This window comes from Dicentrarchus labrax, unplaced genomic scaffold, assembly GCF_905237075.1.
Source record: "Dicentrarchus labrax unplaced genomic scaffold, dlabrax2021, whole genome shotgun sequence".
NCBI lineage: Eukaryota > Metazoa > Chordata > Actinopteri > Moronidae > Dicentrarchus > Dicentrarchus labrax.
The window spans coordinates 4,469,211-4,482,588 of record NW_026136708.1 but is presented as its reverse complement, the minus strand read 5'-3'; the positions used below and the strand labels follow the sequence as shown (position 1 = coordinate 4,482,588).

General features: G+C 42.9%; 1 protein-coding gene across 1 annotated transcript; it reads right to left on the bottom strand.

The window, feature by feature from the left end:
• Positions 1-5,646: 5,646 nt before the first annotated feature.
• On the bottom strand, positions 5,647-11,747 carry mcm3 (minichromosome maintenance complex component 3). The gene is made up of 17 exons (XM_051409347.1): positions 11,570-11,747; positions 11,167-11,279; positions 10,485-10,693; positions 10,250-10,380; positions 9,901-10,139; positions 9,707-9,815; positions 9,457-9,610; positions 9,229-9,360; positions 8,880-9,088; positions 8,591-8,765; positions 8,370-8,496; positions 8,097-8,247; positions 7,796-7,936; positions 7,556-7,659; positions 7,318-7,391; positions 6,505-6,604; positions 5,647-6,411 (listed from the first exon to the last, which is right to left on the bottom strand). The coding sequence occupies exons 1-17, from the start codon at positions 11,642-11,644 to the stop codon at positions 6,213-6,215; spliced, it is 2,442 nt and encodes an 813-aa protein (XP_051265307.1). The 5' UTR covers positions 11,645-11,747; the 3' UTR covers positions 5,647-6,212.
• Positions 11,748-13,378: the final 1,631 nt, after the last annotated feature.

Genomic DNA, 13,378 nt, shown 5'->3' with positions numbered 1-13,378 from the left:
TTATTAAATCAACATGTAAAAAGCAATGATTCCCCAGTGTGTCATTTCAAAATGTGATGAGTCAGGTGACACCTTCATGTGTCTAATCTGTCAAAAGGTGTGAAAACATGCATTCACCTATAGGCTCTTTTCTTGTGACTGTGAAAACAGTATACCACTTCCTACTTTTGTGGCAAAAAATAAATTTTTGCGCAGAGAGAAAAAAGCATTGATGTGAAAACTGTGAAAAATATTCTGCTAAAAACCAAACCAGAGGAATTTTTTATCAACCCAAATCCAAGTAAAAGAATCAATTATGTGTAGAATTGTCTGATCTCAGTTTAAAATCAGCCTGCAAGAGGAACCCATTTCTGAAAGCAGAATAACAAAAGTAAAGAATGAAAAAATATTGGCACCATTGTTACATTATCTCATTAGGAGACCAGCTCATCATTCAGAACTGTCTCAAAACATTACTAGTAACAACATCTGTGCGCTGCCATCCCACGCCAAACAATGTAGGTCAAAAAAATGTGTGACCTGAAATGCTTGGGTTCTGGTAATAGATCAGCATACCTACTCATCAAAGACAGTGTGTGATAACATCTTCTCTCTCCATGCAGTATATGAGTTTCAGAGCAAGAGGCTAAAGCAGTTTCACACCATTAAAACTGCTGTATAGTATGTTCCTCATATACACAATAGATAGAACTGACTGGTGGTCTGCAAAATTGCTTTGGTGCCCTTTCATTTTGTAAAAACATACCATCTAGTGTGGTTGTGGGCGTGTGAATGCATCTATATAAATCCTGCAATAAAAAAAGCAATTCACATGAGCAGCCTCACTGTCAAACATACCCTTTAAAAATGCATTTTTTTTACAGCTTGCAGACTACGGAGGCCAGAGAGTGCCACCACACTGGTCAATTTTAAAGGGTCACTACCATAAGGTGGTTGTGGTTGATTTTTTTATATAATGAAATTGTATTATTTTTCACTTTATTTTTAAAAAACTTTTTGTACAGACCTGCGCCTGATAAAACCATAAATAGATGAATATTGAAAAGATACATTTCACGCCGTTGACACACTGTTCACTGACACACACAGTGAATTGCAAAAGGGGCTCAGGAGCTCCCCAGTCCGCTGTGTCACCAGGATCACTGGGCAGGTGAGTCACTAGTGGCTGCTATACATTTATGAAGCTGCTCTCATTCCCTCTCTATGGCACTTCAGTGTTCCATGGGAAATCCATGAGTTTTTCTTGAATCCAGTTAAATAGTATGCATTTTCTTGCAAGGAAAATAAGTTATTTATCAACCTTGACCTTCAAGATTTTAATTCTCCTGCTCTGGATTGTAGCCTTAGTGAAAATTGCAGGTTATTTACAGATATTACATTTCAGAATTGTACTCAACTCATTTGCTACACATGACCAGAACTTAGCCATTTTAGAACATTCCCAAAAACAATGTATATACGTTCCAGTTAGTACACAGGCAGGATGTATAATGTGGTTCTGAAAAGATCTTTACAATGTCTGAAAAATACCCATGATGACATCATCAGGGTACACTCCCCTTTCAGCTCTGTTTTGGGTCTTTGCCAACTCTCAAGGGAAACATATGACACTTTGGCTATTAAATAGGCATGTCTGATCTAATCTCAAAGATCGTATCGGGGGCGATCAAATCATTTTTTAACGAATTGGTATCGGCTACACTGAGCTATATTAAGTACGATCCAATCCTTTCTTTTATTTCAGCTGTCAGACAGGTGTTGTCACTCACAGAAACACTGTAGTCAATTCTCCAACTCTCCACTGTCTGTCTCTCCTCCACTCCTCTGAGCTGCTGGGGCAAACAGCAGGTGCAGTGCAGAGTCGACAACAAATAGCCAATGAGAGTAATTTATTAATTTAATCCATGCAAAAGATGTACAGAAGATGCAAATAAACACTCAACAGAATACAGTTCATTCAGGTAACAACAAGCCAAAAACTGAGAGGGTTTGTTGGGCTATTTTATATTTTTGTAAAAAATAAAAAGAATAAAACAGCTTGGATGAAATTTTTTTCTTAATGCAATGCAGATGTATTCAATTGTCAGACAAATACATTAGATTGATTTTAATAACTTAAATGTACTTAGTGGGCTCTGGGCACTGTATAAAGATTGGATCGGGACTCTGTATTGGCATATACTCATTATTAAATAACTCTGACCAGATCGGGGGTGAAAAAAACTTGATCGGGACATGCCTACTGCTTAATGCTACCTTTGTGTGCTGTTTGGTGTGAGTAGGTAGCGTACAGTACAGTGGGGTTATCAAAGCCCTGAAAGCAGCTGCCTGTTGTGTCTGGAAAATATACTAATGAGACTTAACAGTTAAATTGTGTGGTGTAAAACCAAAATAATGAGCTGAAAGATGCTGAAATGAGTCAGCACTTTCACATTACACAATGTCATCTGACCTGTTGTTAATGTAAAAATATTTGATTCTAGCAGATTTAAAGACCACTGTCTTTAATTAAGCGCATGTGCCCCCTGAAAAATAGGTGTTTAATTAACTAATGAAGATGATACGAGATAAGTAGAACAACAAAATTGTAAATGTATTCTGGTGGCACAATTTGGACTCAACACCTGCCTATCGATCTAGATAGATAGATAGATAGATACTTTATTCATCCCGAGGGAAATTCAAGACCTTGTAGGTTTTACATGAAACCACGATATCAATTGAACAAAGAGACTGTTTTCAGTTTTGAACATGAATTGAGCAGAGCTGCATCAGATCTTTTCATCTTTTTATACTGTTTCTATATTCTCTTGCCAAAAAGCACTTCCTCTGTTCCCATTTATTCCCAGCAAAGAGCTGGGAGAGATTATTTTAGTAGTTCTGGTTCATTGCTCAGATAAAAAATAGGAACAGAAGCATGTTAGAAAGAATAGAAGCAGTGAAAGAAAAACAATTCCCCTGCTCTTTCTTTCCCCTCACCTGGTGCATTTCTCCTGAAGAATCTCACAAAATGTGGAACTATTGCTTTAAAGGTCCACGTTAGAAATACACAGAAAGAAAATAGTTCCCACATGAAACTGCTCATAACAAGGTCTGAGGATTACTTTAAATGACCAGATCAGGATTTCTGGAAAGAGTTGATTCAAATGTATTTTTTTTTACCACTTTGAGCACCACAAGCCCAGTGCCATCTGGTTCCATTATGCTAGAGAGAAGGCCAAAATCTCCTAAACTTGGCAACTCACACCAAAACAGTCTAGATAGATAGATAAACAGCACTACAGATTAGAGGAAACGTGTATTTTTTTACAGCTAATCCTGCTGTTTTCTCTGACTTAAGAGAGGGCCATAGTAACAGAATTTCAATCTTGTATTTACTCAGAAAACATTCTGCAACCCAGCTGTAAACTAAACTAAAACTCTGTCTTAGCTGAGGTAAAAGATGCGAGGAAGGCGCAGGCAGCAGCCTTTCATGCAATATGAGTCAGCCGTGGGTGTAGAGAACTCATGACGCCTTATGTCCTGGATGATGATGGCAGCCTAGCTTCGCTTGTGGGGTTGGTGCCTCTCGGCCTTATCTTCAGACCGATCAGAGCCACAGTGAAGTTACTTTGTGGGCGCAACATTGCTACATGCCCCCACCACCTGCACTGTCAAACCTGATGAACAATATGTTAACTGAAGACTTGTGAGAAGAAAGGTGGAAGCTGAACAGTGATGTGATTTTCTAACCAGTAAGGTGGTGTAACTTTTGTGGGTCTGGATTTATTGGAGGTTTCAGATAGAATGCTTCTTGTAAATACACTGTTAGAGGCCGGAAGAGGTTTAATCATTTGAGAACAGCTCTTCTGGGAAATCGTAAAGTTCCCCCAGCATCTCAGACCACTTTTCAGACAGCACATTGTATTATAACAAACATACCAGCATCTGCAGGTCTGCAGTGATCTTCCCCAAGACGTAGAGTATGACCGGCAATGTTAGTGCAAGTCCCTCTGTTTCCAACTGAGAAGAGCCACTGAAACTGTCTCTACGTCAGTGAATTAAAGATTTATTCCAACCGAAGAAAGACTAACAAAATCTGTTTAGGCAGGTTTTAACCTGTTTCTGTCCACTTTGAATTAAGTTAGGGTGTTACAATGAAATGTGAGGTAAAATTAAAGTTTTTGTCGATGGAGTCTGGTGAGCAATAGTGATAATACAGCGGTTTCTGATTTAATAAAAGGTCAATCTTCTGTAGGGACCCTTTCCATAATGTCAGAATAACAGCGTGAGCCTGTCAGTGGCAAAAACAAGAACTTTTAGTGGATTTACGGATTTGTTTTATATATTTAGAACATAGAGTAGTAACAAAATGATGGCGAGGCTAAAGTACAACAAATGTTACTTAAACAAAGGAAGGACATTCCTCAAAAAGGCAGCGAGTTTACAAATAACTTTATGTGTATCTGATTACATGTAACAAAATTAATTTATACATAGATTAGTGGTTTAAATAATACTTTGGCAGATATCTTTCTCTATAATTCATTATGCTTACATTGTTACATTCAAACAAAATATAGCTCCCACGCGGTTGTCATTACAGAGGTCACAGATCCTCTGGTTTCCATCCAGCCCTTTAAATCTTCCAATGAGCTCAGGAATTCTGGTGTTCACTCTAAAAATAGTCTGCCTGCACTTACAACAAATACTCCAGTTTAAGCTCTTGTTTAAATTCCACATAAATACCACATCATGCTTCTCAGATCCCTCTCCCTCTGTTCAACAGTTATTGTACAGTTCTGTGAGCCGAAGATAAGACAAACCGCAGTCATCCAGTATCTGCCTAACCGGCAGAGTTTAGTTTCTTTACCCTCCATCAGCCTGCCCCAGTAGCCAATAATTGTCTTTTTAATTGCAACGCAGTATTTTCCCCAACATTTACCACATCACAGTTTGTCACTTTAACTTCCAGGGTTTACTTAAATCTGAGACGAGATCTAGTGTGATATCTACAGGTACATTTCGAGGGAGGCTTGCTTGTGCAGCTCCTCAACAGCAATCCTAAATGAGCCATTATAATTTATATTGACACTGAGGGATGGAAAGCAACAACCTATAGGGGTTCTCCATTGCATACAAAGTTTCCCTTTCTTATATCAGTTTTTCTACATCCAAAACTGTGCTTTTAGTTTTATTACTGATCACCTTTAATCTCTATCGCTCACAGAACTCACACATATGGTATTGCTTTTTGTAACCCATCTCATCAATTACAGCCTCATCATAATGAATATGCTGAGAGCCATTCTGTAGTAGTCATTGAAAACTTAACCCCATTAACAGACATGATTTGATGTTTTTGTTTGTTCATTGCAACATCCAATAATAACAACCACAAATACCTGCATTTAACAGCAGTATGTACCAGAGTGCATCCCTCCAAACTGTATCAACAGTGAGTAGTTACAGTGATCAAGAAGAAAACAAGCATTTCTTGTTAAAATGCAAATCAACAGTGTGTTGTCCCCAAGGATTAGCTAACGTTACATAGCAGCCTGTTTTACCAGTTTCTAATCTAACGGTGAATTAAGGGTTTGTGATTGTTGTTTTATTTCGTCCAGGTTTAAGTGTTTCATGATTATCTGCTAGGTAAAATGAGTCTGGTCTGATGCAAGTATATTTTATATACAACCTTCCCAAGCATTACATTTTATTTTTTCTTACACAACTACAGTTAATTAACAATTTCCAAAACATATTGTCAACTATATACAAACCCAGAACAGATGTGTTGGTAAAACTACTCATTGTCCTTATTGTGGCGTAATAATGCACAGCAGGTTTCATTGCTAAATAAATGAAACTGCACAGGGCTGCAATAACCCTTCTGCCTTCTTCATCAAGTTACACTAACAGCAGTGTGTTGGTACACAGTAATAAGGACATTATAAAGTAACATTACCACTATTGAACACAAACAGTAAGTGCATAAAATGACTTGATTTTTTTCACACTAGTCTTGCTTGCACACAAGTTAATGGAACAATGTGCACTATAGTGGATTCAAATGCACCATAAGCATAAACTCTAGAATAATTATTATTTTTTTGTTTTGTTGAAAAGAAGAGGATGCATGAATACAAAAAGGTCCAATATGTACATTTGAATATAAATCACTGTTTCTTTCAGTCCACGTAATCAATTTCAGAAACTGCCCACTCTCCTCCCCCTCAGATGAGGAAGATGATGTCATCGGCCACCATGACCTGGTTGTCTTCCTGCATGCGAGCCAAAGCGGATCGGACCTCTGGCTCCGAAAAGCCGCTCTTAAGCTCTTTGTTGATGTCGTCCATCAGGGTCTTCATCTTCACCGACTGAGCGTGAGCAGACTGGAAGACTGCGAACAGGGACGACTTGAACTCCTTCAGCCTGGTGCAGGAAACGAGCAGAGATTTGATTATCATGAAGATTATCGAGAAGATACCGAGCGACTATTTCAAGCTGTTTGAATCCTTCACCCACCTCTCTGCAGACAGCTCGGTGTCTTCGGCCTGTGATGTGGCATCCATGGCCTCCTCCTCCTGCCGTTGTGGCTTGGCTGGTTTCGGGGTGCCGGCCTGAACTAAAACACAAAGATCAATGTGAGAACTCAAGTACACAGAGAACACTTGAAACCCGCATGTTAATCGAAACAATCGAGGTACAGGATTTTAAAGTGCCTGGGTAAAGATAAATAAATGATACATAACTGTAATGCATTAAGTCCATTTAACTAAAAAGAATTGCTGAAACGGATAACAAACATTTTATGTAACACAAGCTGTTTTTTTAAGTTAAAAGATTCTTGATTAAACAGCTTCTACTAGTAATTTTAAGTAACAAATTAGAAAAATTAAGTCAGTGTCAATTTTATAAGCTGATCGTATGTTTTGTATGTAAAAAGTGGGAGTAAAACGTTCCCTTTGGAACGTAGTGAGGTACAGTAAGAGAAAATTCTAATACTCAACTATGCAGTGTAAATATCTAAATGTAAACATACTCAGTCACCATCCACTACTGTTCCACAATAGGTTGGGACATACAATTGCATGCAACTTGTACTTCACGTTCTATATGATTTTAATAAATAATAATATAATGATTGTGCTGTGCTGTGTTCTGCAATTCAGAAATATATATAATAACTAAATATGATATAAATAATAAAAGGGAGAAAAGTGACATTTCCCTTGGGAAAGTAGAGGTGCTGAAGTGTTGAGCTGCGTCTGGAATGAGTCACTGAGAATGTGAAAGCAGACTACAGCAGTGTGGGAAGGTAATACAAGTGATGCTTACTCTCAGGGACTTCCTGCTCTTCACTGAAGTCATATGGGCTGTAGGGATCGCTGCCTTGAGAGCCACGCCGCCCCCTGCAGGACACACAGATTTGTGTTATTAATGACTGACAATAGAAGCAATAACAGCATTGTTTTTAAATTGACTTCAAACTGCAGCTTCTTATTACTGTGTACAGGACATGCAGAGTAAGGACAGCCAGTATAAAGGGAGTATTTGTGAATTTGTAAGTGTGTACCTTTTCTTCGCAGTTTTCTGGGAACGCTGAGTGGATGACTCCTCTTCCTCCTCTGAGCCAGAGTCCCGCTCCTGTCTCGAGCGTTTCTTCTCTTTCTCCAGAACCTGCAGAGAAAACCAGACAACCCAGATTCAGTCACGTCACTGCAGAACTCTTTTCTGCCACTTTACCCCGATGTTTGGGGGTCAAAAAGAACAAAACATCGCCACCCCATTCTTCGGCAGACGCGGCAGTACGGACCTTTTTGAAGTACGCGAACTGGACGAGCTCCACGGCCACCTCAGAGTCCTCGAGCTCCACGGCTTTGCTCATCCGGGACTTGGCGTGTGCTGTGGACAGACGGATCAGAGTCTCCAGCGAACGTGCCGTCACTGGAGCGGTCTGAGGAGGAGGAGGGTGAACATGGTCAGAATGCACTCATATGGTGCCAATTGTGCGTATTATGAAACTGACCCTGCACTTCTGGTTAGTACAGGGCAGTTTGCGTATTGGAATAACCTCTTGTGTTCATATGTAGGTGTGCGTGCGCGCTTCTGCTCACCCTGGCGAGATCAGCACCCATTTGCTCCTGGCTCCTCAGCCTTGAGTACTCTTCTGCGATGTGATTGGCTGCCTCCTCCGTGAGCACGGGCGTCACAGCCTTGGCGATGTGGATGTACTTCCTCATGAACTCCTTGCTCACGATCTTATCCCTGAAACAAAAAGGTAACATTTTGATTATTCACTTAGACGTGATCAGTCATCCGGGTGTGTATTGTACTTTTCACATTAGACTTTTATCAATATGTTTGATGTTTTTATTATTCGTGTGTACTTCTTTCTCTTGCTCCCATGCAGCAGGTTGTTGTGTTTCTCATAGATCTGCAGCTCCTCGTGCTCTTCTGCTATTGCGTCTGGGTCTTCTGTGGCCAGGATATCTACTGTGCCACCCAGAGCCATGGCTGAAAAACAAACAAAAGGAAATACAGAATGTAAGACATTTCTCAACAAACGCTAACTTAATACACAGTTTTAACAAGTCCTGCTGCACAGTACCTGCTCCCTCCTGCTCACGGGGGTCCCGGTAGCGGTGCATCCTCAGCACGTGATCCGAGATCTCGCGGTCCTGCTCGGGGTCCATCTGATCCAGCACGATGAACAGGAGGTCAAAACGTGACAGCAGGGAGTCCTGGAGGCCGATGTTCTCCATGGGGGTTTTATACTGGTCGTACTGTAAATACAGAGCGGATTTAACTAAAAATATACGTATGTAGATCAGCTTAGAGTGCAGCCAAACAGGTATGGCTGAAAGGTGAAACAGGTTTGCGTTAGGCGAGTTACTCACCCTGCCGTAGACGGGGTTGGCAGCCGCCAGCACAGAGCAGCGGGCATTGAGGCGGGCGTGGATGCCGGCCTTGGCGATGGTGACGCGGCCCTGCTCCATCACCTCGTGGATGGCCGTGCGGTCCATGTCAGACATTTTGTCGAACTCGTCGATGCACACCACGCCACGGTCGGCCAGCACCATGGCGCCTGCCTCCAGGCGACGCTCACCTTGGGGAGGACAACAAAAAAGGCAGCTGGTGAGTCGAATAGTTGAACACAGAAAACTGACGTTTAAGCTACAACGAATGGGAAGATCTGTTTGTGTGCCAGTGTCTTCAAGCACATTTATGGGTGTGTGTGTGTCGTACCGGTCTCCTGGTCAGTGGTGACTGCGGCAGTCAGACCAACGCCAGAGGAGCCTCGCCCTGTGGTGGGGATGGCCCTGGGTGCTGTGTGGAGTACATAGCGCAGCAGCTGGGACTTTGCTACTGATGGATCACCTGGTAGAGAAGAAAGCATCTCATTAACCACCATCTCCCAACAAAAAATAAATAAAAATGGCTGAATGAGTACATAAGCTGAAGAAGAAGAAATACCGATGAGCAGGATGTTTATGTCTCCTCTGATGCGCGACCCATTCTCCAGCACCTTCTCCACGCCGCCCAGCAGCATGCAGAGGATAGCCTTCTTTATGTACTCGTGGCCGTGGATACTGGGAGCCAGGGAGCGAGACAGCTGATCAAACACATTCTAAGTAAAAACAAAAAGGGAGAAATTTCTAATTTAGTTTGGGTTTCCTACGCTTGAACAGCTGTGAGCGACCAGGCAGAAAGATTGGAGCCTCACTATGGAGCGAGTCCGGCTGAAGTTCCTGATTTTGGCCACATCGTCCGCGGAGAAGTTGGGGGACACCTCTTTGCTCATCTGCTTGACATGGCAGGCTATCATGATGGTCCTGAGCAGAGGAGGGTGAAATATTAATTACAGAGAACAAGGGTAAACACTTACACACACACGTACACACAAACACGTACACACACCTGAATGTGCCAGAGGTGAACCCTCCCTTCTTGCCAGGCAGGCAACGGTACGTTCCAATGATCTGCACTCTGTCTCCGGGCTTGACTACATCCACCAGGTCGTTGTCCAGGATGATGTCCACGGAGCGGGGCAGCTGGCCGGCGGGGGCTTTCTCGGGCATCTCCTGCACCGTGATGGTCTGGTGGTCCTTGTAGATGGAGAGACCGAACTCTGTCTCCAGAGGGTTGTTCTCTTCATCCTGTCGGGAGAGACAAAGAGGTTGTAAAGTGAAGACCATCCTGTTACTGTGATAAAGCAATAGAAGTATATGAAAAGTTAAAAATGAAACATCTGGGCTCCACTAGTTACCTTGGTGGGGTAGATGGCACTGGAGGGGAAGGCATCCAGCGAGGTCATGTCAGTGTATTTCCTTTCCATTGTCTTCTTGGTGGCTGGGCAGTAGTGGACGCTGCGCACTACTTTAGGACGCACCAGAGAACCTGAAGAAGAACGACAAGCAGCAAATTACACACGATGCGCAAAGGACTCAAGAGAGACACGAAGTGATGAGTAGAGGCCAAAGATGGAGGAACAGCAAACTCACACTTGGTGATGATGCCCTCCACACACACCATGCTGCCCAGCAGGCGGGAGGTCAGGGTTCGGGGGGTGACGTGCTTGGAGCCGAAGCTGCCCTCCAGGCCGATGTAGAACTCGTCATACTGCTTGGCGTAGGTGGCGTCCACCGAGGCCACCAGGTCCTTCAGAGCCCGCTGGAAGGCCAGCAGCTCCTCAAAGGCATTGTTCATCAGTCTGTCAGAGACAGGGAATCATTGGAGTCACGGACATAATTATGGATGCTTAATTTTTCATTGTGTCAGGGAATACTACCAATAACTTATTCAAACCATCTGTAAAAACACAAGAAATATATTCAAGTATATCTCTTGTGATTTGCTGCTCAGAGTAATCGCAGGCTGCCTGGAGTCACTCCCTCTGCTGTCAGCAGGTGTAGCATGTGGGACACGTTTATTGTCTACCTGAACACCGCTGGCATCTGTAGGAGAACTGACAGTGGCCCTGAAACTTGCATGGCTCTATCTACAGTTTGGTTTGTCTGTTCTGGGCAATATATATATATATATTATGTTCCATTTCTGTCAATAGTGTCTGTTGATTGTTTGCTTATGAATTCAGATTTTGTTTTGTAAAAAGGAAGACTGTTCATTTATTTTCGTCACATATCAGACAGTTTCCATCCACACACACAGAGCATCCCTCCTTACTTTGCAGCCCGGGCCTCGTTGCGTCTCCTCAGGTCGTTGATGTTGACGATGAGTCGGGCTTTATTCTCGCTGATCATGTCCCGGACTTTGCTTTGGTAAACCCCCTGGTCTTGCTGCAGAAAATGGGCAGAACAATTTGAGAACGATTTCACTGAGGCTTGAGAAGATACACACATCAGTTTACGGCGAACTGAACACAATAAGCTAGACTCAGAACCGGAACTAAAGTGTTGCACCAAGCTTCGTAGCAGCATGTAGCATTTGCAAAGCTGATGTGGTCTAACTGTCAACAGCGATATTTCTCACCAACTAGTCAAATGAAGGGTCGCTCTTTTGTTGCGACCGCATGGTTTCTCGTTTCATTCCACAATATGGGGTTTAACAGGATAAAAGTCAGACTTACATCGTCGTCCAGAAAGTCCAGGTAGTCCCTCTGAGCCTCTCTCATCTCCTGGTCATCTACGACGTCGGTTGCCATGGTAAGCGGTTATTTATTATACTTTAAAATGTTAAACTATAGCACGGAGCGTTGTACAGTGTGTGTGCTCTGCTGCCGTCGAACCACACAACTGAAGAGATTTCGCGCCACTACGTGCCGGGCGCAAGTAGAGCGTAAGATGCTATTGGACAACTCGATACGTACTCTTTTACGTAGGTGGCGGGTAAAGTACAGCTGTCCAATACAATTCACCCCCGCGGTCACATGACTGCGGCCGACCAAGAATTCGCGGGAAAAGGGAGCAGAAAGGAGGAAAAGCCGATCGTCCGGGAGATGGCGACATAAACAGGAGATTTAAGAGCTTGAGAGTTCAGATATTGTCATGTGTTACAGATATTTTATACATAATAGGATATAATATGACTTTTAAGTCACCTAATAATTTAAAGAAAATAATAGTGGTAAAACATTTTAGCCAGTAATTTAAATAATTCGATTTAATGTGTTTAAGTCCAGACTGTGCAGGCTACCAGCTCATTTATCACATAAAACATAACTTTTTAACTTTGTGTGGTTTATTACATTTTGTCTAGCCGCAAACAAAACATCATCAACCAATCATTTAGATGTTTTCTTTATGTTTAATTATAATATGATCTTTCACCATCATCATCATGAAAAAAACCCTCCATCACAAGACTAAATGACTACAGGCCTGTTGCTCTGACATCTGTAAACATGAAGTCCTTTGAAAGTTGGCCCACCTGGGAGGATGTCCTCCACACCAGACTCACCCAGCTCACTGTGCCAGCCTCCACCCCTCAGTGCATTACTAACTGACAGGAGGCAGCAGGTAAGGCTGGGGAACATCACATCCAGCACCCAGACAATTAGCACTGGCGCCCCCCAGGGGTGTGTGCTCTCCTCACTGCTCTTCTCCCTCTACAACATTGACTGCACCTCGAGAGACCAGTCTGTCAAACTCCTGAAGTTTGCAGATGTGACGAGTCTGCATACAGACGAGTGGTTGAACAGCTGGCCCTCTGCTGTGGTCAGAACAACCTGTAGCCTAACACACTCAAAACTGTGGAGATGGCAGTGGACTTTAGGAGGAGCCCTCCAACTCTGCCCCTCATCACCATACTCAATAGCTCTGTGTCTGCTGTGAAAACACAGACACCATTATCAAGAAGGCCCAGCAGAGGTTGTACTTCCTGCGCCAACTCAGGAAACTCAACCTGCCTCAGGAACTGCTGATCCAGTTCTATACTGCCATCATTCAGTCTGTTCTCTGTTCATCCATCACTGTCTGGTTTGGATCGACCACCAAACAGGACCGGAACAGATTACAGCGGACAGTCAGGACTGCAGAGAGGGTCATTGGTGCCAACCTGCCCCCCATTCAGGAACTTTACCTGTCCAGAGGTGTAGGGGTTCAGGCAGACTGGCTCAATGCCTGGATGAAGAGTCATGCACTGTGGCTCTTCAGGAAGCTCTCCACATCTATTCTGAACCTGTTGGAGAGTGTTAGAAGGTGTTTTAGTGCTAGAGATTGTGTAATGATCATTGTGGAAAATAAAGTCAGTAATACGTATTGCTCACTAGCATAAATGGGAGAAAAACATTAGCATTCTGTAGCAGGCTGAGAGGAATGAGGTTGATCCAGCGGCAGAGGACAGGTCAGTGTCCTCTGACTCTGGGTCAGATTCTGGCTCTGGTGGCTCAAACATGTAGGGCTGAGTGAACCTAATGAAGCTGTTAGCGTCCATTTTG